The 16677-nt window shown below is 40.9% G+C and overlaps 1 protein-coding gene across 5 annotated transcripts; it reads left to right on the plus strand.

Annotated features, from left to right (window-relative positions):
* Nucleotides 1-752: 752 nt before the first annotated feature.
* LOC115061683 (poly(rC)-binding protein 3) lies at nt 753-15509 on the plus strand. Of its 5 annotated transcripts, XM_029530139.1 has the most exons (15): nt 753-827; nt 2583-2606; nt 2702-2734; nt 3304-3420; nt 4077-4208; nt 6217-6345; nt 6506-6523; nt 7763-7837; nt 10274-10315; nt 11273-11348; nt 11809-11823; nt 12190-12213; nt 12383-12438; nt 12886-13055; nt 15473-15509. In XM_029530139.1, exons 1-15 carry the CDS (start codon nt 753-755, stop codon nt 15507-15509), a joined length of 1023 nt encoding a protein of 340 aa, XP_029385999.1. The 5 variants fall into 5 exon arrangements, with proteins under 5 accessions (XP_029385999.1, XP_029385998.1, XP_029385995.1 ...); XM_029530138.1 differs by lacking the exon at nt 6506-6523; XM_029530135.1 differs by lacking the exons at nt 6506-6523; nt 11809-11823; nt 12190-12213 and adding an exon at nt 7909-7926 and having other exon boundaries at nt 7763-7855; nt 10235-10315; nt 12386-12438.
* Nucleotides 15510-16677: the final 1168 nt, after the last annotated feature.

The raw sequence follows: 16677 nt of genomic DNA on the forward strand, positions 1-16677 counted from the left end.
TCAGCTCAGATTTATTCATTAACAGTGTTTAGTTTCACCTCTGCTGCAGTTCTCTTTACTAATGATGATCCTGCAGCGATCAATATTTTCATTTGCATACTAAAGATACCTTAATTTGATAATGCTGTTTTCATGTTGTGCACATTTAACAATGAAACAAAGGCTTTTTCTGAACTTTCGAAATATTGAGACAAACAGATTTAAAATATAGCTGGGGGAAGTGAATATAATCACATGGTTATCAGCAAATTTTCTCTGCACAATCATGTATCATTCATGGACCTCAGGGACGGTGAAAAAATTATGCTGTGTCAAATTTACTGTTGCACTTGTATTTTATTTTTAGCAAAAATCTTGTGCCCAGCATTATGAGCAGAAGAAGCCGCAGATCTGAGGACTTGTAACAATCCTAAAATACAAGGGACCACCAGCTGGTTTTGAGAAAATAGCAGCAACTATGAAAACTTCAATGAACAAGCACAAACATTCATCACAAGTGTAAAGACAGAAAATTACACACAGTCGCGAATGAATGCAGGTAACATTTCGGCGTAGTGGTTTTACTGGAACAGAACTGAAACTTATATGATCTTGTAAGTTCTGCCTGCATGTGTAAATATGAAGATATTTAGTGTGCTTTTCGGTTTCTTTTGGTTTTACAGGTGAGTGGCTGGCTGGAATACGACCCATCTCCTACTCCTCCTCTTTCCTGAGGGCGTCCCATTCCTGGACTGGTCTCACCTCTTCCGAGCATGGAACCCACCAAAGTCCAGTCAGAGGGGGGCCTCAATGTCACCCTCACCATCCGCCTCCTCATGCACGGAAAAGTAGGCAGGCACAGAGTCTTATACTGCGGTGTGGGGATGGGTGAGAAATGACATATGGGGGGCTTGATTTCATTTCAAGGGCCTTTAAGTTCTTGATGATCTTTTTAGGGAGTCTGTGTTCTTGGCAGGGAATAAAATACGGCTGATTTGGTTCTTTACGTTGAGAGTACTGGCTCTGCCACCTGCTGGATTATTTTCAGCCTCTTAAATCTCTGATCTCTGGTATGTTCTGCCCTTCTATTAAATTCTAGCCTCTGTATTTAGCTTTCCTAAGCCACAGAAACTCTCAGCTCTAATTTTCCTTCACTTTAAGCAATTGATATGCTGACCACATGTCTGCAGTCATTATAGAAATTACCAGATTGTAACATACAACTCATAAAAGGGCACCGACAACCTGTTCATTTATTCAGGCTCTTATCTTCCTCCCCTCAACCCCCAAACCTAAAGAGGCGGTCAGTATGTGTGTCGTCACATTGTGTGTATGTGTTAGCCTGCTTGTGTGAGATCATCCAGCCTTGGCTGCTGCTGTAAAGTGCTGCAACAGTGGCCCACAAATTTACCGGGCTGAAAAACATTTGGTTTACTTTTTTTGTAGTTTCTTGAAGGCCAAAGTCTGTGTGAAATGGACTTAAGATTATTTAACAGCATCTTCTCTAAGTCTGAGAGGAGGTTTCCTGGCGGCCAGACAGTTGAAAAGCCAACACTGCACATCTCTGGCCATATTGGTCGAGTGTGTGCCACGAAGGCTGGAGCCAACAAACTCTCTTTGTTTTGTCTGCCAAGCAGGCAGCAGCTCAAGAATTCAGCCTGCGCATTGCTGCTCATGCAGGAGTTCCAGACTTTGGTGACCTGATGATAGTCTGAAAAACCCAGACAGGCCCCACAGCCAGCCAGAAGATGGCGTACAAATGCCACAGGGGGAGGACTTTGGCACCGTGACTCACATCTGTCTATTGGGATGTGGGTTTAAGTGTGGCCTGGGTGCAGCTACCCTGCCAGCACCATCCCTCCACTCTTCACTCCACTTATCCTAATGGGCTATTTGACTAGTCCCCGGACATGCTTCTACCAGACTTGCCCTGAGCAACATTTCCGGTCCTTGGCACTTTTGTTTGTGCGTTCAGGACATCTGAAAGACTTTGTGGCGGACTCAGTCATGCCTCTCAGAAAATGGGGTGTGTAGTGTCAGGGGTGGCATGAATTTATCTGAGCAAACAAATGAGCACAGAACAATTAACTCACAACCAAACTGAATAAATCCCTGTGGACAGTTACTTAAATGTGACATGGCACCACATGATGAGGAAGCAACAGAAAAAGAAAAAAGGAAAAAAAAAAAAAAAATAGAAAATTGATACTACAGACTTTTGTGTGGTAGAGGCTGATAGATAAATAAATGGACATTTGGAAGGAGAAACCTTGTCTCTGAGCAACAAATGGCCTGCAGCTTACGCCTCACAATGGATGTGACCCTCACAGTCACTGCGGAGGCATCAGGGAGTGTTGTCACTTGCAGTCAGTGTTGCCCCTCTGCCCAGCCAAGCTCACAAAGACTGATTACATGTGTATAAAAAGTGCTGAATGGGACACCACCATGTAGCTGTGTGTCCTTTGCATGCCCCTGTAACTTGTTCACAACCAATTCTGAAAAAAAAAAAAAACGTCAGCAGTGTTATTACTGGAAAAGAATCTTAAATGAACTAATCATACATTTATATTTATATTTTTTTACTTTTTCATTTATTATTGCAGGAGGTTGGAAGTATAATTGGAAAGGTATGTATTTCTTTTGGTAGCCATATATTTACGCACAACTCAATATCTGTACCATGCTGGAATTATTTTTGATGACTGATTTTCTCTATTTCCAGAAAGGCGAGACGGTAAAAAAGATGAGAGAAGAGGTGGGTTTCAACATTGAGAAGCATCACTATACGACACAAACAAATACATTTTGATATAATGAAAACTATAAATCATCTTGAAATGAAGAATCAATCCAATGTAATTAAAGTGGGGGCAGCATGGCGGCGTCGCAGTCAGTGCTGTCGCCCCACAATGAGAAGGTCACAGGTTCCGCACCCAGCCTGGGTCCTTTCTGTGCGTAGCTCGCATGTTCTCCCCGTGCCTGTGTGGGTGTCCTCTGGGTACTCCGGTTTCCTCCCACCATCCAAAGACATCATGTTTGCCTTAACTGCTGGCTCTAAATTGTCTGTAGGTCTGTGTGAGTGTGAGTGGTTGTTGGTCTCTGTTGGCCTGTCCAGGGTGAACCCCACTCTCAGCAAACGTGAGGTGGGATTGGCTCCAGCACCCCCCCACAACCTGGAAATGGATCAGCGACAGAAGATGAATCAATTGAATCAATAATTAAAGTGGTGTTGGCTTTATTTGTTAACAGATCTTTCTAGGTCTAGGTCAAGGTCAAGGTTCCTACATCGCCCACATATCCCCAATGTGTGTGTTGTTTTTCCAGAGTGGGGCACGGATTAATATTTCTGAAGGCAACTGTCCTGAGAGGATTGTCACCATCACCGGACCCACAGATACCATCTTCAAAGCTTTTGCCATGATTGCCTACAAATTTGAGGAGGTATGGTCAGTGGCACTGTTTTTTGTCTTTTTCTGTGTGTGTGTAATGTAAAATGTCTACACAAACTGACTTTTCAGCTCATGAAGCTCATGCACATCCACTGATGAACTCTAATTGGCTTCCCTGTCCTTTTTGTGCTTTCTTTCTACGCACACAAAGACTCCAGACTGCCAGGGGTTCATTTATGTCATTTTAGATTAGTGTTAACTGCCATTTTGTGTCTAACAGTTTTTTTTTTTTTTTTTTTTTTTTTTTTCCTGCAAGCATTGTTGTCTCTGTTTGAAACGGCTGACACCAGGATCTGTCTGTGTATGAATAGAACACAACTTAGTTTATATATTTCCATACATCCAGTGGTAGATGGACAGGATTTTTCTCATGTATACGACACACAATCATTCAGGTTATAATAGCTGAATTTAAATCATGTCCTTTCAAATATCTCTCCCTGTGATGTCTTTGATGTGACTCATCTAATTGGTGCGCTCATCTTCTGTGACTGCTGTTACTAGATCCACTGCTGTGTCCTTTGATGGGCGCAAATTATGCACTGCCCTTTTTTCTTAATTACAGGGAAGCATAGTTGCTCTCTTCAGTGACATGGAGAAAACATTGCACATTGCACAATGAACTCTATGTATTCTCATTTTCCTCAGGACATCATCAATTCCATGAGCAACAGCCCAGCGACCAGCAAGCCCCCCGTCACCTTAAGGCTTGTAGTGCCAGCCAGCCAGTGTGGTTCCCTCATAGGAAAAGGAGGCTCCAAAATAAAAGAAATGAGAGAGGTATTCACAAACAAATGATGACCTGGAGCCAGGTAGTTTTGGCTTTGGTACACCTTAGATTTGATTGTTCATCTTTTTTTTCTTTTTTTTTTTAACATTATGACCACTGAGAAGTAGTAATTGATCTTTCCATTGCATGTGTCAGTGGGTGGGATATTTTAGGCAGCAGGCGAACATTTTATCCTGAAGTGCGAGGATGTGGGGCTAGGGTTAGGGTTAGGGGTTAGGGTGAATTTGAGCAAACTGTGATGTGTAATACTGCAGCTCTGTGGGACGTTCCTGGTCTGCAGTGGTCGGGACCTACCAAAGGTGGTCCGGGGTGGAAAATACACAAAGCGGTAGAGTTTGTTGTGTATGGGGTTGTGTAGCTGCAGACCAGTCAGGGTATCCATGCTGGCCCCTGTCAACCACCAAAAGATCCTACATTGAGCACATGAACAATCGAACTAGACAACAGAGAAATGGAAGATGGTGGTCTGGGATAATGGATCAGATTTTATCCAACATCACGTGGATGGCCAGCTGTGTGCGTTGCATACCAAGGGAAGACATGGCATTAGAATGCACATTGATCAAAGTGTCGTCTTCAGCTTGACTCAGATGCTTGCTCACCCTCTGGAAGGCTTTAACAGCACAAAACACTTGGGAATCAGTCATCTACATTGACAGCAGACAACATCAATAGTCCATAATCAGGACTGAAGCTCCATTTCGACTGCATTTATTTCTCTGGGGGAGGTAGGCTGATTGAAACGTCACCTGCTGCTGCTCAACAATTTTGATCCGGAAAAGAATACAGCTGTGGGTCATTTTGCACAGATGCATCCGTAATAATTACAGCTTCTTTTTGCATTCTTGTAGCAGTTTGTACAAAATAAAAAAATATATATATATATCATGTGAGAACACTTCTAGCTTTATGTGGGATGGTCATGAGATACCATGATATTCTCAGGATTGTGGGTCACTCTGAATAACTATTTTGTTTTCAACGGGAATCAGATCCAGTAATTCACCAATGGTTAAATTGTTCCTTTGACAATTTGTTAAGTTACTGCAGAGCCCACTGAATTTTCCTATTCCCCACCTCCCCTTGTGCTGTTACTCTCATCCAAATGGGGTTTAAGAGTCTGTGGCTATGCCAGTGTCTGCGTAAGGCTGCACAGCTGTGACTCATGCGTAACTTCCACTGTCTGCATGCAAACAAATGCTGCAGGGCAATTTAAATAAGTAACTGCACTCCGTCTAGTAATCCTATTAACACGTTTCTTTCACACCCAGGGCAACATAAATGGATTGGATCCTACTTTGCAAATACAATAGACCACACCTAGCTCTGATATTGGATATGTTCAAGGGTGTAAGAAACTTGTAGAGGCCACCACAGCTACACTTGATTTCTTCTGCATATCTGACCTAGAATTTATGATGATCAATCCAAAACGCCCACAACAGGGGAAAGGCAGCCTCTCAATTCATTCAGGTACCATGAAAATCTACACAAAATTTCTGAAGTGGTACATGTGTCTGAGTTAGGGAGCAATCGGAGAAACATATCTCACAAGGAGCAAGTGACACAAGCACTCTTCTACTTCAAACACTACAATCTTCTACTTCAAAACAACACAATCTGTAGAAACGAAAGAGTGGAAGAGTGTGTCACAGCTGCTTTCAGGCTGTTGTCACCTGGAGGTAAAATCAGAGGCCTGTGATTCTGGTCTCACGTCATTATGATGTGTCTCCGGATGGTCCATTCAGAATGTTAGCGGTGGAGTTCTTTCAGATACTGACAATGTTGATTCAGGATTAAGGTCTTTTAAATAACCTGCATCAGGAAGAATTGATGAAGGATGATTGGTATAATCAGTACTTCTTAATTCCAATGTACTTCCCTGCTGAAGTGTGTGCCTGTAATAGTGCCACGCCAGAGCCCTGCACAGCCTGCATGAGTTGAAGTAAATCCTTTCAACATTGTCAGCTCTCTTGAAATGCTCTTATTTTACTCTAGTCCACAGGTGCCCAGGTTCAGGTGGCAGGGGACATGCTGCCCAACTCAACGGAACGTGCAGTGACAATCTCCGGGACCCCAGAAGCCATCATCCAGTGTGTCAAACAAATCTGTGTGGTTATGCTGGAGGTAGAGTATAACAAAATATCAACGCAGTTTGAATTTACTGCAAATGTTGCAAAGAATTTAGGTATATTACATGCGTTAGGACATTCAGTGCTGAAAAGTTTTAGAATTTCTGGGTTTTGCTACATTTGTAGAAGCTTAATTAGCACCTCAGCAGCAATAGACTGGCGACCTGTCCAGGGTGTACCTTGCCCTTGCCCAGTGTGAGCTGGGATTTTTCCGCGACCCGGAAACAGATAAGCGGTAGAAGATGAACGAATGAATGAATAATTAGCACTTTAAATCGTAACATTCAGACTTGTGGAAGTCAAACACATTAAATCATGATAAGAAAGTAGCACAACCACTGCATGGTTTTGTGCCTGCATGAATTTGCCAAGTGTCAGGAAATTTGGTCACAATCTCTCCAGCGTGAGTTACAGCATTGACAGCCAGAAATTTTTTTGCGCACCATTATGAGGTCACAAAATAAAGTGTGCCAATTTAGTGTGTTAATGTGCAAATTATGCCTTTTTTTTTTTCACTGCGACCTTGGCCTTTGACATTTGAAGTCCGTTTTCTAATTACTTTGATTTTTGGCTCCAAGTGAATGTTTTTTTGAATCTACAGAAAATTCTGCAAGGTAGTCTTGAGATACAACATTAACGAGGCGGTTCCAAAGTAAACAAAACTGTCAGGAAACATTTGTTTGGATTCTCAGTCATTCCCCTTCGTGGTTTGAATCCAACATGCTCCTTCAGCTTTCTGCCAGGAAAACCCAAGTTTGTTTTCTGTTACATTAAGAACACAGTTGTTGTGCCTTCATCTCATATTCGTAGTAGTCACTGCACATAAATGAGTAGATCTCCCGCTGAAACAGAGCAGAAATCTGATTAAGCGCTTGCTACTGTCTTGAACAGCTGTATCTGATGGTAAACGAAAACAAGAAAAGAAAGGATATATATATATATATATATTTTTTTTTTTTAAGTGAATAGTTAGCTTTCTTATAGAAAGTAAGAGAAAGATCAAAAGCGCTATTATACATCATGTGTATAAAATATGAATCTATCGTCGGAAGGTTGTTGTCTTAGCACATCATAAGGGCTGAAAACTTTAAACTGCACACTGTAATTTATTAGCCATCATGCTGGAAGCTGCTTGACCTTCAAAATGACGCTTGCTGACACCCGGCTTTTAGTTTCCAGTCTCTACGACAAAGCTCAGCACAATGGTAGTCGAGCGTAGCTTCATATTTCATAAACATACAGCAGTAGAACATTTTGTTTTTTCATTTAGCTCTCAGTTTTGGAGGTAGCTGCTTGGTGGGTTTTTTTTTCTACACCTTATGTCAAAGTAAGCTAAGATGAGCATTTGTGTCTTAAATACAAATAAAACCATAGGCTGACTTTGCATCTTCTCTGTCTCGTCTCTCTCCTAGTCCCCACCAAAAGGTGCCACCATCCCTTATCGCCCAAAGCCGGCCTCCACCCCCGTCATTTTTTCTGGTGGCCAGGTAAGAGCTGAGCTAGCGGTAGCTCATTAGTTTGTGCCTACAGCCAAAATTAACTTTTACTGCAGCATCAGCCGCTACTGCAATCTTCTGTTATTTCATGCAAACTGCAACAATTGTACAAATGAGGCTGCTACCACTGGAAGAACGACAGCACACATTTTTGAACGCACGGTTACACACAAGCAAATGTGCACTTTTGACAGCAAGTGCAGGAAAATTGTTCGACCATTATACTGCCACAAAAAGTCTAAGGGAGGTTGGCTGTGGTTAAGGTTTGATGCCTGTCTCCGCCTCCTACTACCAGTAACTGTTGATGTACACACAGGACAATGAAGGGAAGGCAGTGGGGGGTCTGCACCTTTAACTACCGTGATGTTTGATTCCGCGACAGTCACATTAGTCTCGGTCTGAATGCAGGGCACATACTAATATCCATTCAGCTAACATAGATAACTTAATTGCGGATCTGGACTAAAAGCTTTTGAACGTATTAGAAATTTCAGCAATATAAGAGGTAAAACATGAGAATCACAGCTGTTAACTACTTGTAATGACTTCAAATTGGGAGCTTGTCTTGTGTCTCAAAATTATACCCAGGGGATCTTGAATGGAACAAAAGACCCAAGTGAAGCCTCAGAACAATGTAAGAACATACGTTGCTGAATTACAGCCTCAATCATAAATACATTCAGACAGGATGCATTCACAAACATGTGTACAATGCAGCACAATTCAGTTTAAACCTTGTGCATAACACTGAAAAATATCACCTTTGCAAAGCTTTTAATGTTCAATTTTGTCGGAACAATAAACAGTGTGGTTAATTTTTCCCACTTTGGGTTGCGCAACACTGCAGATGTTCCTGTTACTGTGTTTATTTCCATCTTTTGGAATTTGAATGTAATGCATGTATTATACACAGACTATGCATCTTAACGTCCCTTTGCACAGAAGAAGCTCCTACCGGGAGCCTACTGAGAGTTCTGATGATGTGTTAATAGAATTTAATTGCTGAGGTAAAGATGAAAGAAAAGGTTAGGTATTGTGACAAGGTTGAATTTTCATTTCCACCTGATGGCCAGTGAGGTCACTGAAGATCACTAAACTCATTCTCATGTTCATTGAACCAGATTAAGACAACTTTTGCCTTGATATGGAGCATTATACCGTTAGAGGCAAATGTCAACCCACCATGATGTCACCCAATGGTTTGTGAGCCTCCAGTTTGTATTTTGGCCGTCTCCATCTTAGTTTTAAGAAACCAGAAGAAACCATACTAGGAGGAGAGGGTGGCGCTGAGGAGGAGTGAGGGCTTGATCTGACCTGCTCTGCACTCTCTCCTGATTTGCTGGTACAGTCTGTCAATCACACAGCAGCCACGCCCTCCATCATCCCTTCTTTTATGGTGTACTTCCCCCTAAATGGGACTATCATTTATAAAATGAACATCATGTTGTATGATAGAACGCCTGAGACTGAGACCATAAACTCATTAGGAAAAATGTTTACTGAGATATGTCCATTTTCCCACAGACATCAACACAATCAGATTCTTTCATACAACCAGTTGAGTTGCCCCCTCATGGCCATTAAGTGCCCCTGAGCATTGTTTTACTTTACAGTATCACTTTGATGCTACGTCCACTTTTATAGGCGCGCTATGGCTGGAAGTAGCCACTACAAAACGGTTTACTGTGGCCATGAAGGAATGAACGTGGTCAGCAACAATACCCAGACTAAAATAATATGCGTCAGGAAGTGTATCAAGAACATATTGTCTCCACCACTACACTACCATCTGCACTCTGTTGCCTAGAGAAGAAACCAGACGCAACAGACTGCGCTGCATTTTTCAAGCCTTGACAAGACTGGGAACTTATGTAAGTGTTCTGTTGTTGCTGTAGTAGCATCCATCTGCAGGTTTGCCATGTTGTTCATCCTCCGGCTCAAGGCAGTTGTAAAGAGTGATCATCTGAGTGACTGTAGCCACACGACTGCCGCTCACTGGATGGGTTTTCTTATTGGCGGCTTTCTGGATCAAATCTCTGAACTGAAATTCCTGACCTGAACGTGTAGTGTTTTATGAATGACACTGTTGCCACATTATTGGCTGTTGGGATAATTTGTCAACAGGTGCTCCTAATAAAGTTCTCACTGATTTTCTGTACTGATCTATGTATCACTGAAGCAAAATCCGCTTTCAACTACTGTATATACCTCTTATACATGTTAAAGAACTATGATTTAATTATTTGTAATTATTTTTCATTGAGTCATATAATTTTCAATGAACTAGTTTTTGATAGCTATTTGAGCTAAAACTAGAAACAGGATTTCAGAACATAGGCAGTCGAAGCTATTCTCTTTTTGTTGTGATTTAATTTTCTCTTGCAATAGACTAAAATCTGCTTTTTCTTATATTTTTCATCTTTCCAGGCCTACACAATTCAGGGACAGTACGCCATACCACACCCAGATGTGAGTTCTTAGTTTCTACTTTATTTGATCTAAATCGTTGTGTCTGTTCTTTCAGTATATTCATTGTGAAAAATAGCAGCAGACATCGGTTGAAGAGGCAAGCCATAGATAAGGGCATCCAGAATTTTATTTTACGGTTGAACTGCAGTTCAACCTCTGGAACAAACTTTTACATTGTGAATGACAGGAAAACTGCAATGTCTGGTAGTAATGACAGGGGCAAAGTCAGTCTCTTGATGTAGACACCCCTTTAATTCCAGTGGACCATATAGTCTCCATTAATAATCTGCCTTCATCTGTCCTTGTCATGAGAGCATCACAGAAGCTACCTTGTGTCAAATTCACTAATTCAGAGTTGGGCAGTGATGGATGCCAGTGGAGGTGGCGGTTGACGGTACAATCACTCAAGGATGGGCTTCACACCCTCCTTCACCCTCATTAAAACTCCTCTTAAAAGGAGAAGGCGGCCTGAAAGCATCCGTCTTCCCAAATTCATAATGGAAATCATACAGAGCTGTGGGTGGGCACTCTGTGACCATGTCAGGGGGTATGTGGCTGCACTGACAGGCGTGTGAAATCAAAGGTTCTCTGCTTCTTCAGCTCTAAGTGCCGAATAGAAAGACATGTGATGATTAAGATGGGAAATGGTAAATGAAATGATTCCCTTATGAAAGCATCTATGAGTGCTTTCATAACTACTATCTACTTCATAGATTTAAAAAAAAAAAAAAAAGGTATATAGAAGTCACAGAAAAATAACAAAAACTGATCACAGAACAGACAGTCACCGTCTCTCTGTAGCTCTTTTTCTCTTACTTTTTTGTCCTCCACCACCCCGTGTCATGGCCCCCTTCTCCTCACTGTTTCTTCACTCTAGTTTTGGTTGGCTTAATTTCTCAGTGTGACGTGTGTATCAGTAACCTCTTAGTTCTACTTTCCCTCCTAACCCTTCAGCAGTTGACCAAGCTCCACCAGTTGGCTATGCAGCAAACCCCCTTTACCCCTCTCGGACAGACCACCCCTGCTTTCCCTGGTACGTACCCAGAGGCCCTTTAGATACTTCCTTCTCTTTGCATCCGGAGAAATTATTTTTCTCTTTCCCTTCCTTGCACCTTATCTCTCTCTTTTGGCACAGCATGACTTGGCCCCTGTGGTTTCTTTCCTCCCTTGATTTTTTTCATGTATATTTTTTCTCTTGGCTCTGTCTGATAAAATGCCCATGAACCACGCAGACAAAATAAAAAAGCAAACTGACGCCGAGCTTTCCTTTTGAACTATTTATTCGATATTTCATTATCGCACGGCAGCAGAATACATCATTTTTTTCAACGCATCAGGCTGTTTTATAGATGAAAATTTCCAAGGAGTGAGGTTGACCACACTGCCACACAATCTCCCACATCTGGATAGACCTTGGTACTTTATTGTATGTAATCTGTCAGCATCTTTACTTGCAAAAGTACAAATAAACAGAATTTTTGCTTTGTTGAAAGGATGCGACAAATCTTGTTTTTATCGGGAAGGATTTTTTGAATTAAGCTTAAAAAAAAAAAAAAACCTGCACTCTCTCATTTAAGTATGTTCACGTTTGACATTTTGGGAAATACAACTAGTCATGTTCTTGTCAAGCGTTAAATAAGAAGATCAAGAGCCTTCTCCTCTGATGTCCCATGACAGCTCACAGTCATTTATTTATTGGTAAAAAGACTGGAAATATTGGAGGAATAACCTGGCTACCGTTTAATATGAAGAATGGAGACTGCTTAACGTTACATTGCTTTCTTATTTACTAGCAGAAAGTCAAAACGATTTAGCTGTTTCCCCAAATCTGTAACAGTTTGGCTAAAGGAAAGCTAACCGTCTGCTAATTGAAGCTTCATATTTAAAAGGCTATACAGACATGGGAGTGGTAAAGGTACTCTACGCCTCGTAGTAAGATCCACATCTTACTAAAGTAAAATGTTTCCCAAAATGACAAGTAAAAGGTGTACGCTCTATCAAAGTCACAATTTGAATAACAAATATATATTAAATTTTATTGTCTTTTGTATCCCATTGCACCCAACTCAGGTTTGGATGCCAGTCCACCAGCCAGCACCCATGAACTCACCATTCCTAATGATGTGAGTAATGGCAGAATGAGCAATATGTTGGTTTCAAGAGCCTGTGCAAATTGAAAAGATGCTGACAAGACTTATGACTGTGTATGTAGAGGCTTTCACTGTTGATAAACTCATCAGGATAATATTTGTAGACCCAAATGGATCGCAATACTGTCCATCCAAACCCAGTATGAACAAGTAATGAACGTCATTACCAGGCAATGGTTTTTCAAACTGCAGATCTAAGTATTGGCACAGCAGACTACCCCCAATCACCCAATTACTTATCTATAATCAAACTTAATTTCCTGAATGATGAGATTCATATCACACACCCAGAACATTTCATAACCCGTTATCTTCCCCCTTCAGATTAAAATCTATTGAGGATAAATGATATTAAATAAAAATGTATTAAGCCGCCAAAGGTTTTCCATGCTTCATGTTGAAATACTTGTTATTTTTCAGCTAATAGGCTGCATTATTGGACGCCAGGGAACCAAAATAAATGAGATTCGACAGATGTCTGGGGCGCAGATCAAAATTGCAAATGCCATGGAGGGCTCGTCTGAGCGTCAGATCACCATCACAGGGACCCCTGCTAACATCAGCCTGGCCCAGTATCTCATCAATGCAAGGTAACCTTTTAACCTAAACCTTCTAACTGCTGTACTCCAGCTCACTCTAAAACATAAAAGCGACACCCGGATGACCGTGCTCATGGCGAAGATCCAAGAAAACAGCTATCTGTGACGACGTTGGATGTTTGGAAAGATGAAATGTATCACACCAGTTAAGTTTTGACGCAGCGGGACTCTGCTGAGTGGTGGAAAATGCAAGAAATCTGTCAGGTTTTGACAAGCCCGTGAATAATGTAGCTACTCATGTTTTTTACTTTTCCCCTTTTGGCCCTTATTAGCACCAAAGTGTAGACGTAGAAATGGATTAAGTTTCTGCTAGCACATTCTTTGCACAAAAGTGGCTCCTGGAAACAAAGCCAACTTGTGAGACAAGTAAGATGTGTCTTTGAACGGAGCATGTGGATTAGCAAATTGGATGATCAATAAATGAAGCATCAAATATTCACAACTGTTAACTGTTCACACTCCACTTATCCAAAAAATGTATACAGCAATGTTAGGTGTTACTCAGCTCTTAAGCTGCTGTTTTTGAAGATAAGCCTTTTCTGATATTAGATAAAAAGCAACGGACTCCAAAAACATCAAAATGGTCGAAATAAACCTGGCCCATACTGTCTCATTGTTACAGTTTTCATTTGAATTCTCTTGCCATGCATTTCTATCGACTGTCTGTTTCTCCCATTCATCCGCTGATGCCTCTAATTTCATCATAAGCTAAGAAGAATAAATGTATTATCCACGCCTTGACCTCAAAGAAATTTCGCAGATCAGTCCACAAAAGATAAACTAATGTCTATTGCTTTCCCACAATTCCGATGGCAGGTTCAGGGACGTGGCTGCCATGTGGAATGACCCATCATCCATGACAACATCCTGAAGTCACCCCAAATCTGGTTCTCTTTTAAGAAGCTAACACCAAAACCGCCGCTTCACAATTACCCACCATGTGTTACCCCGTGGAACTTCCCCTAGAGTCTCTCGGCTGTGCCCATCACTTTAACATGACTTTGCAGGAGACCTGTCATAAAAGTCAGATTGACAACAGTGGGATTTGTTTAAAATTGATGTAGGCAGTGTATTATTAAAGAAAAACACTAGTTCTGCATTTTGGGAAATACAGTTATTAGGATTTTATTGTTTATTTATTTATTTGCCAAGATAGACAAGGAGATCATTACCACTCTCATCTTTGCGAGTTAACTATGAAGCTAGGTTCAAGTTATGGTTACCTTAGGTTAGAAACGAGGTAACAATTTATTGGGTCTGTGCTAAGGTAACAAAATCTCAATTTTCAACACACTGTCCGTTTGGCAACCTCAACAAAGGAACTTCTCATGTCAGGGAGTAAACTGTGTCACAATTTGGCAACATCCCCAGGAAATGGTTATGACTTTCACGACTAGGCCACAAAGGTTCCAGCCATTAGAGCCTTAGTTGACCACATTTCTTGGCAAATTGAAGGGGCCCCTGAAATGAGACACCCTAGTCATGCCGTCTGTGTTCATATGCAGTCACCAAAGAAAGATGCCCCCTTAATGGGGACACAGATACAGTTTGACACAAACCGTATCTGTACTTTACTTAAGTATTTACATTTTAAATTATTTACCAATATATGGCAAAAAAAAATGTGTCATAAAGGTGCAAGCATTAAAATTTTTTCACTTTAGACAGAGCCATGTTTTTTCTGCCTATTTCCAGTCTTTATGGTAAGCTAAAATCAGCTGAGCTAGGCTAAACATCTTCTGCTGTTATCGGCATGGGAGTCTTGTTGATCTTCGCTTGAAAGCTAATAAATGTACTTCCCAAAACATTGAACGATACCTTTACGTAATTATTTAGCATGCTACATTCCGAGAATAATATGGTATTTCTTTATGTTATTGCTATATTAGAAACCTTTGCCTATCAAGTCATATTGTGTCATTGTATAGAAAGAGTAAAATGAATAAAAAATGGAAAAATTTCAAAATAAAGCAAAGAAAAAAGACAGAAAGTGACTGCCACTGAGCAATGCTGTTAGGAGGGGGAGTGATGTGATGCCTCTGTCAGGGAATAGCCTACGACATGTTTCATGACACCATCATGTTTTTGTTTTGCTCTTTTGTTTTTGTTTTTCACTCCACTGCATGGCTTCATGAGTGGATCAGTACCGCATGATTATTTTACCACATTTCTAAAAGCTAAGCTGTTTAGTGTGAATGGGAGCAAAAAAAAAAAAAAAAAAAAAAATATATATATATATATCAATAATAATAGTCCCAACAAAATTCAAGCTCAACCATTGCAGCATAACATTCACTACTGAAGCGAAAGTTCTTCACAATTGTTTTATTTTCTCTGTCTATCTTTCCCTCCCCCTGACCCCCTCCCTCCTGCTCCTCCTCCAACCCGACTTCCCTGAACTATTCTAGGCTGACGTCTGAAGTCACTGGAATGGGCACACTCTAATTTCTACCCATCTTCCCTCAGTGCATCACATGACCCTTAAGAGCTTTTGGCATTGCACCTATTTGTTTATTTCTCTCTACTGGACAGTCCTGATATTTAAGTGACTTCAACTTTTATAATTTGTAGTATCTCCTGTAACCTTGTGTATCTGTCACTAGGATTCTTCACGCCTATCTGAAACTGTGTTGTCTCTGTTTCCAAAAGGTCACTTTACCTTTTTGACTCTCTAGTACCTTTCACGGCATTTCATGCACTGCACCGCTTTCTTTGATTTCATGAATTAATACATAGCTGTGCTTTTGTTTTCACTCTCCAGGCACTCAAAAGTATATGCAAAGTAAACCTAAGGAACCATTCAATCCAACGTTTTACAGCCAACCCCCACCCCGAACATCAGTACATTCTTACTCCACATTTAGACCACCACAGAGAATGCATCAGCCTTTACTGTGTGCCTGTGTGCCTGTCTTAGTGCTGTGTGTGCACAACAGATTGATCTGCATGACGCACAAAACCTGTTATATCTAAAATCCATTTATGATCTGTACATGCCACTCTGACTCCAGCTTGTAAGGACCTTATGGGTGTAGACCAGTAGATATTTACTCTAATGCACAAATATCAGTCTCTGAGTTTCATCTCAACCCTGACGAGATGGTAAGATGGAAAAGAGAAAATAAGTAAATAGCTATAGCTACAGAATTCAAATGCATGCTCTTTATGCACCTCATTTTTATTTGTCGATATTACACAAACGTACTTATGACATCTTGTAGCGACAATGTATAAGAGGCATGAATCATTTGGAAAGGTCTGGAAATTGTACAATATACATCGCCACTCACGTGTAGCTAGTAAGGTCTTCGGTCAAAAGGACAAACCAGCTCCCAGGAAGGTAGACATTAGTCATTCATGTCCATTTTTCATCTCCTTCCCGCTACAGTGTGGTAGTCTATTCAGATACAGGAAACGTATTGTGTTTCTGCTTAGCATGTATGAAACACTGGCATGAGTAAAACATATCCTGTAACGTATGCATCCTCAATGAACTAGTCATTATTTTTGCAGGCATACTGTACATATACTTGGCTCTCTCTGTACTTGCAAATTATATCAAGACAATATCTCCATAGTTGTACATCCATTCCACCTAACCTGAGGCCAGTTT

Source organism: Echeneis naucrates, chromosome 21 (genome assembly GCF_900963305.1).
Source record: "Echeneis naucrates chromosome 21, fEcheNa1.1, whole genome shotgun sequence".
NCBI lineage: Eukaryota > Metazoa > Chordata > Actinopteri > Carangiformes > Echeneidae > Echeneis > Echeneis naucrates.

Bases quoted from the DNA above. Each gene is read 5' to 3' on its own strand.
- LOC115061683 (XM_029530135.1), top strand. From the start codon at position 753: ATGGAACCCACCAAAGTCCAGTCAGAGGGGGGCCTCAATGTCACCCTC. The intron at 3,421-4,076 runs GTATGGTCAGTG...CATTTTCCTCAG, and splicing joins TTGCCTACAAATTTGAGGAG to GACATCATCAATTCCATGAG. The intron at 13,056-15,472 runs GTAACCTTTTAA...GAACTATTCTAG, and splicing joins CAGTATCTCATCAATGCAAG to GCTGACGTCTGAAGTCACTG.